General features: G+C 43.1%; 1 protein-coding gene across 13 annotated transcripts in view; it reads right to left on the reverse strand.

Moving 5' to 3' along the window:
• LOC117185934 (heterogeneous nuclear ribonucleoprotein L-like) overlaps positions 1-22,569 on the reverse strand; it is a 193,468-nt gene that overhangs the window by 71,467 nt on the left and 99,432 nt on the right. For 7 of the 13 annotated variants that reach the window (XM_033398671.1, XM_033398670.1, XM_033398668.1 and 4 more), the window contains 2 exons: positions 15,423-15,605; positions 15,277-15,355 (listed from right to left, as the gene is read on the reverse strand). In XM_033398671.1, coding sequence (XP_033254562.1) covers positions 15,277-15,355; positions 15,423-15,605 — 262 coding nt within the window. The remainder of the gene's footprint in view (positions 1-15,276; positions 15,356-15,422; positions 15,606-22,569) is intronic. The other 6 variants (XM_033398669.1, XM_033398667.1, XM_033398666.1 and 3 more) reach the window with 1 other exon arrangement.

The following is a 22,569-nucleotide window of genomic DNA, read 5'->3' on the forward strand; positions in this document are numbered from 1 at the left end:
TAATCCAAATAAAATATCTAGTAGACAAATTGCAAAGAGAAATGAACGGGCTAAAAATAACCAAAAGAAATAAAAGAGGCCTAATCAATATAGTAGGAACAGCCTACAAATATCTCTTTGGCACACTAGATCAGGAAGATAAAGTCGATTTGGAACAAAAAATAGAAAATTTAGCCAGCCATAGCATTCAAATGAATGAACTAAATTTGGTAATAGATGCAGTTAATAGCGGAATAAACGTTATAAACAAACTAAATGAAGAAAAAGACAGGAATCAACAAATAGAAATTTTGATATTCAATCTACAACATTTCACAGAATATATCGAGGATATAGAACTAGGTATGCAATTAACTAGGCTCGGTATATTTAATCCAAAATTATTAAAACAAGACTACCTGGAACAAATAAATTCTGAGAAAATACTAAATATAGAAACCTCCACATGGCTAAAATCCGATACCAACGAAATTCTAATAATTTTCAACATTCCCAAAGACATTACAAAAGTACCAATCTATAACATCGTTCCGTATCCAGACGAATTAAATAACATGTTAACAGATATGACATACGACAAGTACTATATAAAAAATGAAGAAGTATTTGTTAAAGAAACTAGATTGAAAACCAATGACAATTGTATAAAAGGAATTTTAATGCAAATTCCCACTAAATGTCCATATTCCAAAACTTTTCAAAACTTTGAAATAAACTTTATTGAACCCAATATACTAATCACATGGAATCTTCCAAAAACAACGCTAAGCCAGAATTGTGTAAACCAAGAAATTATAGCGGAAGGAAATACCATTATAAAAATCTACAACTGTTCAATCCAGTTAAATGAATTTACAATATCAAACACAATGTTAGATTTTGCCCAGAATGTTTATGTCAACAACAACATAACTAAAATAAAACCACTGTCGTATGTCCAAACTAATGAAATAAATTTGCAATACACCAAATATAGTAACCTATTACAAATAAGTCTACTAATTTCATTTGTCATAATTATATTAGTACTACTAAGTTATGTAGCTGTTGAATTTAAGAAAACTTCTAAAAGAGTCACGGTTAAATGTATTAACCCTATAATAGAAGCAGAAGAGGAACCAACCTCAGCCACCGCACTTGACACCCCGTCACTATACCCGAGGGTAATCGCCTAGGGACAGGCTAATAACAAACGTTGGGGGAGTGCATATCCATAATTCCCCACATCCCATACACATTATGTTTATGTACAATTCATCCACCCCATCCACACAAGTAACAGGACCCCACTCAAGAATCAATAACTGTTTCTTCCCATACTCCAAGCTAGGGCCCCCAATAATATAAACAATGGACCACATTGTTTCATCAACATTAGAATCACGCCACTCTCGAGAATTAGATTCTTTAGAATCACGCCACTCATGAGGACCAATCAAAGCTAGACATAAAACCAAGGAGTATCACATTCCTAGCTCCGTCATGTAATGCAACACCGATCGCCAGCAGTGGATGCCTTTCATCAAAGCCGACGCATCCCCAAATATCGATCCAGGCACGTACGCCACCGACACGAAGATGCAGCCGAGGAAAGCAACGCCCGAAGCCAGAGTCGGGAGTTCCAAGAGAAGGGCTCATGGAAACTAGCCAGCAGCAGAGAGATCAGTTCCGTTTGAGACAAGCAGACGTAAAGTTAAGTCGGGGAATGTAACCAATCTTGTGACATAAAGAAATTAAGTACTAAAAATAAAATCTTTTTTAAAAACTAAATTTCGAGTTGCGGATATTTAACTATATATATATAGTAGTAATATATAGTTCTGGTTCTGGAACTTTCAACGCACACAGAGACGCACACAAACACAACAAAAAGGTATTAGTAAGTATAATGTTACGGCTACGGGCTGGTTAAATCTTGTTGGCAATGCAGCCTCAGCAGGAAAGGGAATCGGGGTTAGTGCACTATACTGCGCTCTGGGCTCAGCTCGCCGGATGGGGTCGGGGTCTTTCCTATCCCTATACTTCCTTGTTCTCGCCAGATTATAAAAATTTAAGTGCACTGACACAGAATCTACTTTGATCAAAACAAAAAAGATCAAAACAAAACAAAAACAAATGTAATCAATCCCCGGTCGGCCTAGATGGCAAGAAGGAATCCGGTAGTCACGTATTTAATTTAGTGATCCTAGGTGTAGGAGATCACTAGTTCCTCTATACCCTCCCTACCTTCGGCAATGCGTGGAACGATGTTGGCATGGCCCCTAACGTAACTACCGCTGCATTATTACACTCGATGCATCATTGGCATTATGTACTTAGACAGAATGGTTGTTATTTATTCCAAATTCATGTTAATTCAAAATAGTTCTATTAATCAAGATTCAAAAGATTCATATATACCAAAAGGTTCATTAACTTAAGAATATAAAATACAATTCATAGCAAAACTGAGCCTTTTTACTCACGAAGGTCAATATTTCCATTCAATACGAAATTAATGATCATTACCAAATTCAAACACTTTCCTTGACGAGCTCGTTGGGCCCAATGAACTGCTTCGGTAGCTGTGGAACACTATTAATTATATAAAAATAGTAAAGAATTAAAGAATGATATTTTGGCCGACATTGCCAGAGTGAATCAAGGCTTAACATTGAGTTGATTAGGAAAGGACTTAAGACATATGATAAAGAAATTAATTCTATAGGAAAGATATTCCTTAATATAACTGTATATTTTTATATGATTTTACATTTAAAGTCAAATTTAATTGAAGTGCAAACACAAGAATGCAAGCAAAAGAAAAGAACAAGACAAAGCAAAGAGAATGTCGATGATCAAATTAATGCACGTTTATATGTGTGTGCATACGCACGCATATGTCCGAATTCTCTTCGAACGAAAGCTCGCTCTTGGCGTGTGAGCTATCACGCTCTCCCTTTCATTACGCTGCACCGCTGCTATACCCTGCTATTTCGCGGGTATGTTCGTACTCACGAATCGATGATCACATGTTGTCCACGACCCAGGTCACCCTAAATTCCGATTCCTGATCTTGTATTCACATCTTCTGCACAATTTTAGCTGACATAAATTTCCACTTTAATTCCTAGGCGTTGTCGATTCCGCATCAAGGATGTTGAGTTGCATCTCGCAAGATACGCTTAAAGGGCATTCAAAGGTCGATACAGATCGTCCGTACAACGGAAACGCTGGTAATTCGAAGCGGCCAAAAATAAGACACTGGAGGTTGCGTGGGGGGTTAGGCGTGAGAGCGCCAAAGCACGGCAGACCTCCAGTGACCAAGAGATTCTGTAATAGATTCGGAATTCAGTGAATGTACCAAACCTGCTTTCCTCTATAATCACCTTCTTTTTCTCTACGTAGCACTTTGCACTTTCACCACACAATATAGCTTGATCTTGCTTTTTAGTCGATTCTCCGCCGACTTGCAGTTATGTAATTTGGTATGTATTATGTAATACAGGGACACGTGAACTTCCACTAGAGTTTGCCACTATTGGCACAGGCACAACCGAAGTGTTTTGGGAGAAAAATGGAATTGATCCGCGTGTTCCCCGTCGCTGTCGGCTTAAGCGGCATAGACGAGCTTCAACGGGACCCTTCCATGGAATTCGGTCTCGAGAGACGAAAAAGAACATTCGAGCAATTAAAGCTCCATATTCGAAGTAGCTGTTTTTAAAGCCTTGGTGTTGGAACTAATCAAGTTGGCGCGTGATTTGAATCTGCTTTATATCTGGGAAATTATTAGGGAATTTAATCTGGGTTTGCTTCACTGGCCACTACACTCTCCACCACCAGATTATGTTCCGGAGTGATCGACAGGGATCGTAATCGAAAAGAAAAGAAGGACAGTGAATTAGCGGTTTTGAATATCTTTTACGTGGTATACTCCCATTTTCTTTCCTTTCTCGTTCGATAATTTTTAATAAACAGGACTTAGCTTTTTCGTTACTGTTGCTGTCACAAACACCTGCGCTAATTTATGGCTGAATTGTTTAGACGCGTTGCTTTGGGAGAAATTGCGAACGTAAACCTGATCTCCGACGTTGAATTGTATGTTTCTACTCCTCAAATTGTATACCCTCGCGTTGGTTGCATGAGCCTTTGCATTGTTGACCTTTGCTGCATACCTTGCCAACTGCAGAGCATCGGGGTAATTAACTCTAGAATCATCTGATAGCAAGTTAAGTTTCCTGAGCAATTCGTAATCCTTGCCATTCAAAATCATGTTTTGCCCAAACGTAAGGAAGTAAGGAGAATATCCGGTGGTTGTATGTAGACTGGATCGAATAGCACCGTTAATCTCATTCAGTCGTTGATCCCAGGTAGTGTGATCTTTCCCCACGTTCGCACGGATCGCCGCCAAAACCGATCGGTTTAAGCGCTCGCTTGCATTCGCTTGAGGCGAATAAAAAGCGGTACAAATATGTTTAATTGAAAATCGAGTTAGAAAAGCCTCAAAGAATCCTGATCGAAATTGAGAACCATTGTCCGTTAAGATGGATTCCGGCACTCCAAACGTAAAGAAAATGGAATTTTCTAAGTACTCGCAAATCTTTCTGGAAGTGAATCGTTTCAATGGACAGAGGACATGGAATTTTGTACAATGATCCCCGATTATTAATAATCCGATATTCCCTGCCTTTGAACGAGGGTATGGACCTAACAGATCCATGTAGAGTCGTTGAAACGGTCTCTCTGATTGCATTGGCTTTCCCAATGGTGGTCGTAATACAATATTGGGACTTTTGGTCTGTTTACAAATGACACAATTATTCACATACTCTCGGATTTGAACCAACATCTTGGGCCAGAACAGGTATCTCTTAAGTTTTTCAACGGTTTTACCCATCCCGCCATGTGATGCGCTAGGAGAATCATGGGCTTGTTTGATAACACTACTGACTAGGCCAGAGGGTACCCATAATTTCCACGACTGGTGGTCAGATTCAGAATCTCCAATCGAAACTTCGGTGCGTTTGTATACATAGCCATCTGTTATTTTTAAATCTGGAAGTTTCTCTTGGTTCTGCTGAATGCGTTCAATTAAATCCAGATATTCCAACGAAGTGAAATGCTCGGACTCTAAGTCGATGATCGGCCCTAGATCTATAAACTCATCTACTGACGATTCATTTTGCCTTGACAGAGTGTCAGCAATAACATTTTGTGAACCCTTCCGGTGTTCAATGCGAAAATCAAAACCCTGTAACTGTATAGCCCATTGCGCGAGCCTTCCAGACAAATCCTTTTGTCGCATCAACCACTGCAATGCTGCATGGTCGGTTATTACTAAGAATTCCTGGCCTTCTATGTAAGCTCGAAATTTCTTAATTCCCTTAATAACTGCTAGACATTCTAGTTCTGTAACGGAATAATTCCGTTGAGCTTTGAATAACTTAACCGACATGTATCCAATTGGCATTTCGAAGCCTTCTTCATTCTCTTGAGCTAGGACGCACCCGAGACCAAAAGAACTAGCATCACACAATAAGATGAATTTCTTAGAAAAATCAGGAGTTCTGAGGATTGGAGCTGATGTTAATCGTCGTTTCAATTCTTCAAAAGCATTGGTTGCGGTTTCATTCCATATTAAGGAAGTATTCTGTTTCTTAAGCATCTCGGTCAATGGATAGCTCACGGAGGCATAATTCTCGACGAAACGTCGATACCATCCGGATAAACCGAGAAACCGTCGTAACTGCTTTACCGTTAATCTTAAATGAATCAGTCTTGATCTGACCATCCGAAATTATGAAACCGAGATATTTAATCTCTCTCATGCAGAATTTAGATTTTCGAACGTTGATGGTGATATTCGCTTTTCTTAAGCATAGTGCGATTTCTTGCAAAAGAATCAAGTGCGAATCAAAGTCATCCGATAGAACAAGCAAGTCATCGAGATATACAAAAACTCGATTCCGTAAATGTGGGGGTATGACATGGTCCATTAAGCGGCATAAGGTCTGAGGTGCATTTGTCAGACCAAATGGCATGACCTTATATTGGTACAGTGGACGATTCGGAACGGTAAACGCAGTATACGGTCGTGATGGCTCGTCCAATGGTATTTGCCAGAAAGCATGTTTCATATCAAGACCAGTTATATACCGCGCTGGAGGTAAGCGGCTTAAGATCCCGTCAATATGTGGTAAGGGGTAAGCATCCTTCCTCGTGTATTTATTGATCTCGCGAGAGTCTAAACACAACCGAACCTTATCACCTTTTTGAACAAGAACACAATTACTACTCCAAGGACTGCAAGAAGGTTCTATGATATCGAGAGCTAACATGGTATCTACCTCAGCAAACATAAGTTTTTCGCGCGCAGGGGAGATTGGCCAGTGTCTTTGTTTAATCGCCTTAGCATCACCTACGTCGATCGAGTGCGAAATAATGCTGGTTCTGCCCAATCCGTCTCGTTCGTACGAAGGAAAAATTTCGACGACACCTTGCAGTCTCTCCTGCTCTTTACTAGAAAGTTTGTGTAACTTGGGTGAGCTTTCCTCATCCTCCGTGGGACCTATATCTAACTCAGACACACTTTCGCTCATGAGTCGATCAGCAAGTTTAAATTTCCTAAAAAAGTCAATTCCTAAGTAAACCTCTTGGGTTAAGTTTGGTATGATGAAAAAATCTATACTTTCCGTGAGACTACGATATGTAATAGTCGCTGTGAAAATGCCCTCAACCGAGCATTTGGTTCCGCTGGCTGTTTTAACCCTTCCCGAACACTTACGTGATTTCGGATGGTTAAGGAGAGCACGGGCGGCATTGTTGCCAACGCAACTAACCGACGCTCCAGAATCTAACAAGGCGTTGTAAACCTTGTCTTCAATCGTGATGGGTGTGTACAGACGGTTATCTCCCGTACTGAATATGGAAGCAATTAAGCATTGTCGAGTGCTAACAACTGTTTTCCAAAATTTGCGTAATCGAAGGGTAGATCTTTTAGATTTTGTCGTAGTTGATATGGTACAAAGATCGCCAAATATCCTATTTCTAGCTTTCTTGTAATTTGACAGTCTTACATGTAAGGGTAAATATCTAGTTGGTCGTTTATCCGATAAAAATCCTGAGTCCATAGCGGTTTTAGCTAAACCCTCATCTATAGTCTGACTGATGCTTTCGCTATGTTTTGGTACGGATGTGCCTACAGGGGGTTCGTTGACACATCCCGCAGCCGGTTTTCCGAAGGATGGCACTTAGAGCAACGTGGCTTGTAAACATTCTTGGTTCCACAACCGTAACAAAATATGCTTCTAGGTTCCACACAATCATCCCATCTATGCCCTATCTTATCACAATTCCAGCAGGACATCTTATTACGCATGATCGCTGATATTATTGGTTCAGGCTCCTCAAGGTGTTCCCTCTCCGGAGAGATCTCGGAGATGTTGCGCCGGTTTACAAAAGGCGTTTTGTAAGAAGGGTTTCGAAGTTCCGAATAAAATTGTTCGTGCTTTTTAACCTCTAAAAGTAATTTCTTTATCGAAGTGATATTCAAATGTAGTAACTCGTGATGAAGTGTACTTTTCGAATTGTCAATCAACAGCTTAACAAGGTCGCATTCTGGTAGGCTACGCTCGAGTCTATTCACCAACTCTTCTATACTATTCTGATAGGAATCAAAAGGTTCATTTTCCCCTTGCTTTCGTTTCGCGATTCTACGCCATATGTCGACATCAGTGGCAGCATCGTCATATTTATTCCTAAATGCCAGACAAAAAGTCTCCCACGCGAACTCTTCATGTTTACGATGGAACTGCCAGAACCAATCACCTGCTTTTGCGGATAACAATAAGTGCAAATGATCGCAAACCAGCTGGAAATTGTTTCCCAGGGTCTGTGCCGTCAAGGAACGTACCCGGTAAATAAATTCTGTGGCCGATAGACCGTCCTTACTACCGTCAAACTTTACTTTCCAGTTTTGAATAACATGTCCTACCTTTTCTGGTGAAATTGAAACTGAAGAGCGATTGCTAGTATTCCTTAAGTCTGCCTCTTGGCTTGCTCTACTCCTAACGTCTGCTGGTACATGCTGATAATTCGAAGCCTGCTCCGCAAGTCCCGATCTCAATTGAAACGAACTCAGCTGATGGCTCAATGCTGTCTCTATATGAGCGGTTAGCTTCTCCAACAACGTCTTTTGTTGGGTGCCCATCATTGACCTTACCAAATTAACAATTTCACTTTTATCCATGGCGTTAGATGAATTCAGCGATTGGCTAGTTGGGTCTGTAGGGGTAGGATTTCCCTCCCTTTGCTAGATCTCGTTACTATATTTGACTTGGGAATAGCGCCTCTGCCTCTACCTCGAAATCTACTTCCACTTGGCCCTGGCGCATCGAGGGGAATTCCTTCAGTGTTCGAATCTCCTACCTCTGCAAGGTCCGCGTTATTTAATTCCGTCGCCAAATCAACATTTCCCCGAACTAACAATTCTGTAGTGCATAGTCCGCGACAGGTTGGACAACTCGGTGAACTCTTAAGCCAATCGGTCAAACAGGAATGGTGAAATTGATGTTGACACGGTGTCGTGGCAAACAATTGATCTTTCTCAAGTTTATCGTGGCAAATGCGACAATAGCCATGCTGATTTAATGCAGTTTCAAAGCTATTATCTTTACTGGCCATATTTCCTCTTAATTTTTTTTTTTCCAATCAGCAAAATATTTTCTGTCTTTTCCACAAATGCCAATTCTACATCGATGTGTAACTCCTCTCTTCTGCCTCTATGATTATTGAATTAAATGGATATTAAAGGTTCCTATTAGACTATGTCTGATACTCGTCGGGAACTCAAAGTTTCTCGAAGACCCGCCATTCCAAGTACCGAACAAGTCATGTTCCTATAAAGTTGAAAGTGGTCGTGCGTCTGGTTGGGTCGATCAATACAAAATCCTGAATTGCAATCGCAAATACCACAGCTCAGATACACGGCACTAACATCTTTATTCTACTAAAATATTTTCTTCAGACATCTATACAGTTCACGCCGTCATTTCTTGGTAGACCAATCCCTACTCAGTCGAATTGAAATCTCCATTCCAAAAGCTGACTACACGTCTACACGATATACCGAATTTTCTAATTAACAGGCTAATGGATGTATTAACAGAGCTTAACCGTGAAGCACGAAGGTTACTCCAACCGTTCGGAATTATCCTCATCTGGAAATAATCGTATCTTTTCTACACTTCGGCCCCACGTTGGGCGCCATTTTATAATGTTACGGCTACGGGCTGGTTAAATCTTGTTGGCAATGCAGCCTCAGCAGGAAAGGGAATCGGGGTTAGTGCACTATACTGCGCTCTGGGCTCAGCTCGCCGGATGGGGTCGGGGTCTTTCCTATCCCTATACTTCCTTGTTCTCGCCATATTATAAAAATTTAAGTGCACTGACACAGAATCTACTTTGATCAAAACCAAAAAAAACAAATGTAATCAATCCCCGGTCGGCATAGATGGCAAGAAGGAATCCGGTAGTCGCGTATTTAATTTAGTGATCCTAGGTGTAGGAGATCACTAGTTCCTCTATACCCTCCCTACCTTCGGCAATGCGTGGAACGATGTTGGCATGGCCCCTAACGTAACTACCGCTGCATTATTACACTCGATGCATCATTGGCATTATGTACTTAGACAGAATGGTTGTTATTTATTCCAAATTCATGCTAATTCAAAATAGTTCTATTAATCAAGATTCAAACGATTCATATATAACAAAAGGTTCATTAACTTAAGAATATAAAATACACTTCATAGCAAAACTGAGCCTTTTTACTCACGAAGGTCAACACTCCCATTCAATACGTAATTAATGATCATTACCAAATTCAAACACTTTCCTTGACGAGCTCGTTGGGCCCAATGAACTGCTTCGGTAGCTGTGGAACAATATTAATTATATAAAAATAGTAAAGAATTTTGGCCGACATTGCCAGAGTGAATCAAGGCTTAACATTGAGTTGATTAGGAAAGGACTTAAGACATATGATAAAGAAATTAATTCTATAGGAAAGATATTCCTTAATATAACTGTATATGTTCATATGATTTTACATTTAAAGTCAAATTTAATTGAAGTGCAAACACAACAATGCAAGCAAAAGAAAAGAACAAGACAAAGCAAAGAGAATGTCGATGATCAAATTAATGCACGTTTATATGTGTGTGCATACGCACGCATATGTCCGAATTCTCTTCGAACGAAAGCTCGCTCTTGGCGTGTGAGCTATCACGCTCTCCCTTTCATTACGCTGCACCGCTGTTATACCCTGCTATTTCGCGGGTATGTTCGTACTCACGAATCGATGATCACATGTTGTCCACGACCCAGGTCACCCTAAATTCCGATTCCTGATCTTGTATTCACATCTTCTGCACAATTTTAGCTGACATAAATTTCCACTTTAATTCCTAGGCGTTGTCGATTCCGCATCAAGGATGTTGAGTGGCATCTCGCAAGATACGCTTATAGGGCATTCAAAGGTCGATACAGATCGTCCGTACAACGGAAACGCTGGTAATTCGAAGCGGCCAAAAATAAGACACTGGAGGTTGCGTGGGGGGTTAGGCGTGAGAGCGCCAAAGCACGGCAGACCTCCAGTGACCAAGAGATTCTGTAATAGATTCGGAATTCAGTGAATGTACCAAACCTGCTTTCCTCTATAATCACCTTCTTTTTCTCTACGTAGCACTTTGCACTTTCACCACACAATATAGCTTGATCTTGCTTTTTAGTCGATTCTCCGCCGACTTGCAGTTATGTAATTTGGTATGTATTATGTAATACAGGGACACGTGAACTTCCACTAGAGTTTGCCACTATTGGCACAGGCACAACCGAAGTGTTTTGGGAGAAAAATGGAATTGATCCGCGTGTTCCCCGTCGCTGTCGGCTTAAGCGGCATAGACGAGCTTCAACGGGACCCTTCCATGGAATTCGGTCTCGAGAGACGAAAAAGAACATTCGAGCAATTAAAGCTCCATATTCGAAGTAGCTGTTTTTAAAGCCTTGGTGTTCGAACTAATCAAGTTGGCGCGTGATTTGAATCTGCTTTATATCTGGGAAATTATTAGGGAATTTAATCTGGGTTTGCTTCACTGGCCACTACATAAGTTAGCAAAGAGTATATACATATATATAGTGGGTGGTTTTTTCTCTCTCAATCGATAACTGCTGTACTGCTTTCACTCGGTTCTGATTCTGGGGGTTAGTATTGTACGAGTATATTTAGTGGGATCGAGATAAGTTCGGATGGCGTGGCAGGCAAGGCAGGCAGGGGTTTGCACGGGTTACAAATGGTGCAGGGGTGTATCTGGTTTCTGGTTTCTTTTTTCTGATTATTAATGTTTTCTGTTGCATATTGATATGGCTGTATTTTCTTGTTGAATTCTCCTTTTTTGGTTAAGCAGAAAATCTTTTTTGGTAGCGTGGCGTGGCTGTTGTTGCTGGCTTTGATGTGGTTGTTTTGGTGATTCTTGGTCGTATGTTGCACTATGTTGCAATGTTGTGTTCTTTTGCATATATATAATGTATTTTACAAGTGTGTTTCATATTTAAGGTTTTAGTAGTTTTAGCAGTGATTACTATATATTTTTGTTAATTTTTCCTATTCGGGGGGTTGGTGTTTTTCTTTGTTTTGTTCTTGTTGTTATTGTTGTTGCAGGTTTAGTAAGACGCTTTTCATGTGTTGGAATTGTAGTTGTTGCTGCAGTTGTGCTGAGATCTTTGAGGCTTGAGCTGATTTTCTGATGGTTTTTTCTTTTTTTGAAACACTTTAATCACTGAATCAGAGACATTTTGAAGGCAAACAAATGAAAAATGAAAACTCAACGAAAAGAAACCCCATTCAAGAAATTACATTGTGTTTTCACTAAAAGCAATATATATATATTGTATATTGTATATTGTAGAATATTTTCCCATGGATTGTCAAAGATATGTGGATATGTGAGTGAAGTAGTAGCATTCGTTTATTCCTATGTATAGCTTAGCTTAGATATTACATACATACTTATATATTTATCTAGACCCTCTATCAAGGCCATGTATGCGTATGAGAGTGTGAGTGTGCGTGATGGGTGTGTGGGTGACGCTGTGCGGTAATAATGATTTACTCTTGAGATCAGGCACATAAATAGGCTGCGGCGGGGATTGAGTGCTGTGGAGAAAGCTCTGGCAATGCAAATGTTTTCCTATGTGGTTATTTACGGCCAAGTTCCTGCGGCTATCGGGATACCCAATCAGGGGACATTAATTTGGTAAATGGGCAACCGTTTTGGCCAGCTCTGAACATAACCAGATGTAAGCTGCTATATGCTGCACCATTCCCCCTTCAGTAAATCGTCTCGAATCAATTTCAAGCGCAGACTATTCCTCAGCAGAAGCCAAATTAACTCGGAGACAAACTATTCGGTAAAACGAAACTGTCACTTTGCATCAGGTCGACGGGCGAACGGAAGGGGAGAATCGCAGTCCCTAAACGTATGAAAATACACGAAGTTTTGCCAAGTCGCTGGCTCCACATTTAGCAGGGGCAAAAATGCAGAAAAAGAAAGAACGTCCTTGGGCCAAAAGAGAACCCAAAAGAAGGGCGAGGGCAAAGGATGAGCAAAAACAATTTGCAATCAAATAAAGAACAACGGGGCGGCGATGGGTGATGCGGTATGGAGGATGGAGGAGGGGTAACCTAGCAAGAGAACATCGCGTGACAACACGAAGCAAAATGCGACTCCTGATGAGCATGAATCCATCTGAAGGCGGGGCAAGGATAACCGCAACCACAGCCGCAAGACGCAGCCCGAGAGGATGACAGCAAAATGAGTAGAAAACGCGAATAGACAGAAACAGGGACTGAGACAGAGTGCAGGATAGATGATAAGCCACCACTGAAAATATCTCTCAGATATGCAGCAGGACGACGATGCAGGACGACGATGCAGGACGACGATGCAGGACGAGGACGAGGACTAGGACGAACCGCATCGGTGGCAACTGTGGCAGCCACGCGGTTGTCAAATGCAAATGCAAATACAAATTTTCGGTGTGCACTTAATGAAGTTTTGAGCTGCAGCATGAGCTGGAAGCCACTGCAGAAGTTTCCTCCAAGCTTCCTTCTATCCTTGCGACGGGCAGTGAATGGGTGAATGGGTGGTTGGGTGGCTGGGTGTTTGGGCACTCAAGTCAACTTGTTAAAAACTTCTTTGCTACTTTGGACGGTTTCGGCCAGTGCCAGTCATTTCGAATGCTTTTTTGACCAAGCGGAACAGAACGGAGGGAGAGCGAGAGGGAGGAGCCTTGTTTACCCAAGGCGGTGGTTCAGTCAGGAGGACACTGCCATTACCAGTGGCACTGCCTTCACGTGCTGGCATTTTGTATCGATTTCCAGGAAAAGGTAAGAAAAGCGACAGCTACAGAAAAGGATAGAAGGACGAAAGGCGACAGAGAAAGACAGAGTGCTGAGGATTTACAGAGGGCGAGTGAAAATCTTATGCAAATATAAGGTTTGCATTTTCCACTTTATATTTAACTTTCTTCACTTCACTTTTTGTTTTCCCCCTCTCCACTCTGTCCACTGTCCCCTGTCTCCTGCCCCCGTCCGTTGTTCGCTTTGTCCGCTTGTTATTATTGTTAAGACAATAGTTTAGGACGAAATCGACGTACAGCCCAAGTTGTGGGCCTCCGGCATTGGAGAGGCGTGGATTGTCACATGACTACCATGATTTTTAATGAACTCTATTGATTTTCGTGGATAAATATCCACAGCCATCGAATGGTTAGAGGGTTATGGTAAGCAATTTGCATTTGCCGATCGATTGAAAGGACAGGAACTCTGCCAGCCCCCTTATCCGTTCAATTAGCCAACCACAAGGATTGCGGCTAGCACACAGTGGCAGAGAGGGAATTGGTGGATGTGGCATGCAAATGCATCGGAGAATCAGGAGGAACACCAGCAACAGTAGCCAAACTTTGTGTCTGTCGGTCCATTGAACAGAGCGTGGCTGTGGCTGTCTGAGTTATTGTGGCTTTGGTCATCCTGCTTTTTCCCCTCAGTCGCAGCCAGGGACAGTTCCTGCCACGTTGCTGTGGCAGTGGTTGCGGCAACGTTGACACTTTTCCACAGCAGCAACAGCACAACAACAGCATTAATAGTGCGTTGGCCTGGACGGGACAGGATCCGCTGGTGGCTCAGTTTGTCGGCCTTTTGATGTTGCCCGTCTGTCGACCTCTTCCAGCTACAAATTGCCAAACAACAACGACAAGGATGACAACACTGACAGTGTCGCCTCGCTGTCTGCCCCAGACGAGAGTCGGAGTCGAGAGAACAAGAGAGCGGAAAACCGGGGCAAAAGCATTTAATTTCATTTTTATTCAAAGTGAAATATACAAATTAAAAATGGCATTTAATGCGCAACTTTGTCGCCTGTCATAAGCACAGAGAACATGTGAAATGCGCAGTGGAGGGGCAAGTTGGGAGCAAGAGGAGTGGAGTGGCACTAGCGGTGACAGTGGGAGTGGCACTGGCACTGGCAGTGGCTGGGGCTGTGGCGGTGTCTGTGTCTGTGGGATTGTGGAGGCCACACTGTGACTCGCAAACAGGTGGCACTATTGCTTGGACGTAGGCGACTTTGCTGGTGTTCGTGGCGGTGGTGGCAATGTTGTGTATCTTAAATGCCAGCTGCCACATGCCAGATGATGATGGTGATGCGGTCTCCTCTTTGTGTCTGAGTGTGCGTTAAGACATTAAGTATACGCCCGGGGGGTGTCTACGGTTAGAACTTTGAAGCGTCGAAAATTGTTAATAAAAGGATTACGGCAATGCTTCGGGAAACAACGTAATATGAAGTAGAATGAGAAGTTGTGCATACGCCACGTGTGTCAGCCAACTAGAGTAAGGAGCAAGGAATATGTGGGAAGGGTGGGGTTTTGGCCAATTAAAATGTGGATAACCAAAAAGAGTTCAGCACAGCAAGCCGGCAACTGGGGATATTTCTACAGTTTATTTTGGACTCGGTCTCAAGTGTGTCACAATCATCTCTCCGTGTTCGTGTGCGTGCGACAGAGAGTGTGTGTACTTCCGTGTGTTTGTGAGTGTGTGTGTGTGGTTTTGGGCAATGCAAGTGTCTATGACAGAGTGTGGGTGTGTTTGTGTGTGTGGGTGCTGCAGTATGTGGATGTATAGGTGCATCACTTAGAGGCTATTTCTTTTTAGGGGGAAAAAAGTAGTAAAAAATGTGAACGCACTTAGTAGAATCTCACCTGTGCTCAGCGTATAGTCCCAGCTGGTATCGGGCTCGTTCTTGTACACATTCAATTTCTCTGGCTGCAAAACGGTCACAGAATATATCACGATATACATACGAGCCTGTAGAGGCCGGGATCAATCTTACCTTGGCATAATCAATTTTCAATGTGCAGCAGCCGGCATAGATGTCGGCCCCATTCAGATTCTCGCGCGCCCTTGTGGCCGCATCGAGGTTGTCGAACTCTACCATGGCCTGGACGCCGTTCTTTTTGAAGATGACAATGCGCAGCACTTGGCCATGTGGATGACAGATTTTGTGCAAGACATCCTGCAAGAAAATTCAAAGATTCGAGTTAGTAATCGTTAATCGTTTTAAAAGGCCACAGAAGTGAGTGACGACTAATTGACAGAAGAGGCTACGAGAGACACAATTGAAACGAACTGCTTGCCCTTGCCACTGCCATGTCCTTTCACTTTCCGTGGCTTTGTTCTGCTGACGACCCTGCCACAGGCCAGACGGCTGTTGACAACTTCCCAGCGTTTACGGTCTCAGTTTCATTTGTTTTCGCTTTTTTGTCAGAAATAATTGGAATTTCTCATTTGTCTGGCCCACACCGCATAATCCGAAGAAAGTTCCTTCCAAGCTCCATCCAGGACAGCTGTGTAAGCTGTGTGTGTGAGGCTCAGGAACTCATTAGCATAATTTAATAAGCACTTTGCTCGGCTCCACTATGCCAAAGAAATTTCCCAATTAACATTCATAAATTTTCGAAAATTACGTTAATGAGTTTCGAGTGTGCTGAGGAGGCGGCCAAAGCCAAGGCGTGCCAGGTCTAGCCCAACAGGAATGGGGGCAGCAAAATAAAGAATACCTCTTCGTGGAGACAGAGGGGGGAGTGGGAAAAAGTCTGGCTGGTTGCTATTTTGAGAATTAATGCCAAATTATAATGAGCATTGGTCGTTGCCATGGAAATTTATGGAAAATTTAAGCTGCCAAAAATTTCTTGTTCCCATCATCCGCCCTCCTTCCCCACCATCACTCACTCTCGCTATCTCTGACTTCCGTTTATTTATTTCACAGGCAAAATAGTCCAGAAATTTGATGATGGAAGGCTTTTCGGGGAGCTTGCATTACAAAAGCAACTTTCTGGGGTAGCAACTTCATTAAGCCGGACTTTTAGCCTATGCAAATTTTCCATTTCCGAAAATTATTGGACTGAAGACAAACACGGGGGGAGGGGGGGATTTATACGGCTCACCAAGGAGTACGTAGAGAAAGGTGCCGTCACTGGTACTGACACACTTACGAGTTCTCTTTACGTTTTTCCCGTTTTTCCTGCTGTGCTGCAACTCCTCTTACATGAATCATTTTCTCACTTTTGCGCCCCATCGCCCCATCACCCCATCGTCTCGTTCTGCTCTATAATTGTGGATGTCTGTGTGTGTACTATTACTTAATTATTAATGCAGCTGCTTTCTTTTTTGCCCCCCTTCTGCACACACTTAACGCTTTCCGACGACTCTGGCTCTGCCTCTGTCTCTGGCTCTGGCTCTGCCACTGCCTCTATCAACCGCAAAAGTTTTCTAATTAGTTTTTGTGTGCACACTGCGCTTTATAGTTGGATGGTGCGCCATTCTACTCCATTGAAATGTGCTACTCCATTGACATTTAACAATTCGTTTCTGAAGCTGCATTTAATGCGATTTGCACAAGGTCCTAAAGCAGGACAAGGACAGCACAGGAAGACGGAGCGAGAGGTAGGGGCAAAGTTAGAAAAAGAACGAGATAGCGAGAGGGAGAGGAAGAGGGTGCACGATGGAGCTGGAAATGTCTGCAATTATTGTAAATAGCGCAATCATCGAGCAAGCCAATAGCGTCACCAAGCACCAAGTCAAGGAGCGAAAACGGGAGGTGGGGCCCAGAAAAATTACTCTTGTTTATGAGAGCCGCTTATTGAATAAATGAGGCGCGTGCCCTCCGATGGCAGCTGGGGGAGACCTCCTCGAACCTCGAAAAGGATACGATACGGATACTCGCCGCTGTTCAGTCATTGTTGGCTGGTAATTCGAGCCCATTAGGCGAATGGCGAGTCAGAGAGTCACAGAGGATGAGTGGGTGCGGCACAGCGATCCCTGAATGATTGTGTGCTGATTAGACCAAGCCCAGGGGGAAAAGCGGATGTGCCAGGGTATCCTCCAGAGTATCCTCTAATAAAGTACAGTTGTGCCCGAGCCTCTTAAATTCCTGAGACTGATTGAGGGCTTTAATCAACATGTAGATACCCCAAACTTGTGATTTGCTCAACAGAATTTCGCCATAAAATCTCCTAACTCCCAAGTGCTCTTAAATCCTGAAAGAGATGCAGTGCATCAGCTGGCGTGCATATCAAAAGGTTCAACATTTCACGAGATGTTGAAATTAAAAACTAATCCACAAGAAGGCGAGAAATAAACGAGAGGAAAACAGAGGGGGAAAGAGGAGAAACAAATAAACCGCATCCAAAATGAAAGTATTAATAAAACACAAGAGGGGGCTGGGTTTTCCTGGGGGCTGGTGGTGGTGAAACAGTTATTTAAAATATAAGAGCCGTGCTTTCCAGCGATTCATATCGTACGAGTACGTGGCATTTTATGAGGCACTATAGCTTGTTCGCACTGGCCGCGGGACAAGGGGCGTCCCCACCACCCAAAAGAAGGCTGGGGAAAAGGACAAGCTAACAACACGGCGAGGGGAGGAGGGAAAAATAAATTAATATTTTATCTAGAGCAGAGATTCGCATTGCATGCCGCCACCCTCCGTCCCCCCGCACCCACCGCCACCGCCACCGCCATGCATTTTGTTTTGCCATTTTATGGCCATCATCAAAAGCGCATTAAAATTTTACTAAGGCCTCATGGCCGAGGGGGTGGAGAGATGGAGCTTTTGCCCAGGAGGTGGGGAGTGTCCAGGCGTGCCAAATATGAAATCAGCGAAATGCCACCAGCAACAGGGCGGGAATGAAAGCACAGGCAAACAACAAACAACAAACATCTCCGCTGCATCTCCGTGTGGCAGGGAAATATTTTAAGCGGCTTTCCCCAGGTCCATCAGCTGACCAGGTCCCACATCATTCGCCCTCATGAAGCGGACAATGGGGCCTGGCAGCAGTCCGGCAAATCGCATTAAATATTAATAACGTTGTGTACTCGGTGGCGTTATCAACAATTTTGTGGTCAGCCATTGTTTTGTGATTTGAGATGACATTTTCTCAGCGTAATGCGTACTCCCTCTCCAATGAGTACTCCCTAATTCTTACAAGACTTACAAATAGTCTCCAGTCTACCACAAATAAATTATGAGCATATATGGTTGCTCGGTTTTGTGGTTTCATCAGAATAGACAGAAGGCAGAGCAAAGCACATCGGATCAAATCAAAGCCATATTTGTGGCTTCACAGCCTTCCGCTTGGATACTCTCTTGGCCCTGGCTTCGGTTGCAACATCTGCTGGGCCCTGCAGTTCGATTGATTGATCGAACCGGAGAGAAGTCATTGAACCGACCGCAAATTGAGCAGGAAACAAACCGAGAACGGAGTTCATTCCCCCGCCAGCAGTTCCCTTGTTTTAGTCTGGTTCTTCGCAAAAAAAAACGAGGGGGAACGTTGTGAGTTGCTGCGGACACCGCAACTCTACAGTTATACCCGATACTAAGTCAGTATGGCTCTCCTCCGGCAGACGCTGCTAATATTAGACGACACGACAAAGAGTGCGTGCGAGAGAGACAGAAAATCAGTCTGAGCGTGACGTCGGGTGCTGCGTAGCCAGTGCAAATTGATTTGTTCCTTTTGGCTATAAAAATTATCTGATCTGGTCCAGATTCAGCAATCTGATAGATATGGTCGTTATCTATGATTCTGCGTTTTTAGTTTTCTCAAATGTGCAATATTGTGGATGCAACAGATTTTCGTTCTTTGTGGGGGCGGAAGGGGGTGGGGCGAAATTCTGAGATATAAGTTTTATAGTGAGATCTAACAGAAGTGCGGATACCAAATTTGGTTACTCTAGCCTTAATAGTCTCTGAGATTTGTGGATGCCCCAGATTTTCGTCCTTTGGGGGGGCGGAAGGGGGTGTGGCGAAATTTGGACACGAAACGGTCAAGGTCCGATATCACAGGAGTGTGGATACCAAATTTGGTTGCTCTGGCTCTTATAGGTTATAAAATCCTTGAACTCATATTTTGCAATTTGCAAAACCGACCATGAAACCTGTGTGTTAGAGAGAGACAGAGCGAGAAAGAATGAAATTGTTTTCTTGATTCTGGCTATAATAATTATACGATCTGGTTGAGATCTTACATTCTAAAACATATAGTCATCCTCTACGATTCTGCGTTTTTGGTTTTATCGTATCTTTAAAAATGTGGATGCCACAGATTTTCGTCCTTTGTGGGGGCGGAAGTGGGCGGGGCGAAGTTTTGAAATATTTTTGTAGCAGTGACATATCACAGAAGTCTGGAAACAAAAAAAAAAGCTCTTATAGTCTTTGAGCACTAGGCGCTGAAGGGGACGGACAGACGGACAGACGGACGGACGGACAGACCGACAGACGGACAGACAGGCATGGCTCAATCGACTCGGCTATTGATGCTGATCAAGAATATATATACTTTATGGGGTCGGAAACGATTCCTTCGGGACGTTACACACATCCACTTTTACCACAAATCTAATATACCCCAATACTTATTTTGAGTATCGGGTATAAAAAACCTCAACAAGTTTTTTTAGCATTTGAATTTTCTTATTGACCCATTTCTTCGGGGCAACACCAAAAGCACAAGCCCAAACAGAGCCAGAACCCGAACCCGAACACGAACCCGAACCCGAACACGAACCCGAACCCGAGTCCGAACCCCAATCGCAATCGCAATCCGAGCAAAGCCCATTCAAACCCGTTTCAAGTCATTTGCAACACTTTCGGGGCTGCAGCTGCAGGGGAAAGGGAAGCGAGGTAGAGACCAGTGAGTAACTGCATTTTGGCCTGGCTCTCGCCATGTGCCGTTAGCTGCTGGCCCAAAGCGGGGCAAGGCAGCGAGGCAGAATCGGCAACGCGGCCCTTGAGTGCAAAAGTAAATTTCAACAACTGGAAAGACGGGTTTGCTTCCTCGTTTCTTTTCCCATTTGAAGGCACACGACTTTGTGGATTTGTTAGAGCCGAAAGTGAAGCCCAGCGAAAGAGATTGAGTCCTCGCGAAAGCAAAATAAACACCAACTTAAGCCAGCAGCTTGCTGCACAGTTGTGTTCCGTGCTGGCATCGATTCAATTTATTCGATGGCAAATATTTGCGGCCACTGATTGGCCGATCACTGTGGAAGCGCTAACAAACTTAACACATTCGCAGGGTCCATAAATCAACAAAATGCTATATATTTTTAATAGGTCTGTAAATATAACATTAAATTTATGCTGCAGGCGATCGCCCGGACCCAGCCCCAGCCCCGGGGCGACTCCGAGTGGCAGCAAACAAATCATAATGCACAGGAAAAAGTGTGCACAAATATTTTCCTATCATTACGATTTCCAGTTCATTCTCATTTTCCCCTGACATGTACACACGGCTGACTTCCCCCCTTATCGGAACGATCTCTGAGGGAATGGCAAAATTAGCACAATACAAATTATCAAAATTGGAAAATGGCAGGGCCGTAAAATATGCATCCACTCGATGGGAGGATGGTAGGATGGGCGGAGCGGTGGCCAGGCAAAAAATGGTAATAGAAACCTAGCTTCGGGTCGAAACTTGAGATACCGGGCAGTTACGGATTGAACTCTGTGAGCCGCGGCAAGGCCCGAAGCTCAACATTTATACTCCGCCAGAGGACGCACACTGCATGAGGAAGAGTGTGTGAAAGAAAGAAAAGCGGGTAGACGGGGTAGCATGGTCACAGCGATATCACAGAAGTCTGGATACAAACTTTGGTTGCTCTAACTCCTATAGTCTCTGAGATCTAGGCGCTCATCGGGACGGACAGACAGACATGGCTATATTGACTCGGCAATTGATTATGATAAAGAATATATAAACTGTATGTGGTCGGAGACGCTTCCTTCTGGGTGTTACACCCATCCACTTCCATCACAAATCATATCTACCCCAATACTCTTTGAGTATCGGATGTAACTAAAAGAATTATGTTGTAAGATCAGGAATATCAGAAATATATATAAGTACACACTATATTTAATGTATTAAATCGAATGAGCCTCCTCTTCTATCCAAAATCATACGAGTAATCCGAGTGAATTCCTTTGCAAGGGTATAAAAATGCATAGAGAAAATGTATGTGAAAGTAAGTGACTGTACGATGCATGCAACCACATTGTTTTTTCTTTTGTTGTTGTTTTGGTGAATATTAAAAGACGAAAAGGAAAATAGCCGAGACAGAGGCGAGCTGTTAAGACACTTTCGGTGGCAGTGGCGGTGGCGGCTGTTTGCTGCTTCTTCTGCCTCTGCGATGTAGTTGAAAATGTGGGCAAAATGTAAATGAGGCTCTCAAAGATGCAGAGACTGAGATGGGGCCGAGTGTTGGCAATAAAATATTCCCATGGAAACTCTCGAGTTGGCCGGAAAGTGGTTTGTTTTGTGGGCGTGAGAGGGCGTCAAACTGTGAAATTGAGAATGGCATAGAGTCATTGAGGAGCCCATGGATGCCCCAATTAAATGGAATGCTAATGGCAGACAAATCTGCGAATTTGAGCAGATAGAAATTATCTTCAGCTCAGTAGAATTTTTATTCACTTTTCCGATTCAATTACAAAGGTAAAACTTGGCAAACTCCCCCCGACATTGATATACAGATTCTGGTAAGCAATTTGGGGACAAATATTCTGTAAGTGGCAGCATCTCTTATCGCACCTTAACGCGGCTCTTAAGTGGCTATTGGCCGGGCCAGCAAGAGGCTGCTAATTTTTTCCAAGAGCCCATTGTGCTCCACCCACCGCGCCCCAGCAGTCCCCCAGCCTACCGCTGTCCGTCCTTCTCCCTCTCCCTCTGCCGCTGCAGCTCTTCAGTTTCAGTTTTACAACCAATAAAAAGAATTTTATGACCACAAATATTAAATGTTCATATTGAAAATAAGCGCAAAACCAAAAGCGACATGAAAGGAGGGATAGGCAGTGGCTGCTGCTCCAGGGTACGCAAGGGGCAGCCACGAGAGAGAGCATGAAATACATTTTACAGCAAAAATTTATGTCTCACAAAGGTAGCGATTAAAGCAGAAAGGGGAAACGGAAGCTGGAGAAAGGAAAGAGA

This window comes from Drosophila miranda, assembly GCF_003369915.1.
Source record: "Drosophila miranda strain MSH22 chromosome Y unlocalized genomic scaffold, D.miranda_PacBio2.1 Contig_Y2_pilon, whole genome shotgun sequence".
In the NCBI taxonomy this organism is placed as follows: Eukaryota; Metazoa; Arthropoda; class Insecta; order Diptera; family Drosophilidae; genus Drosophila; species Drosophila miranda.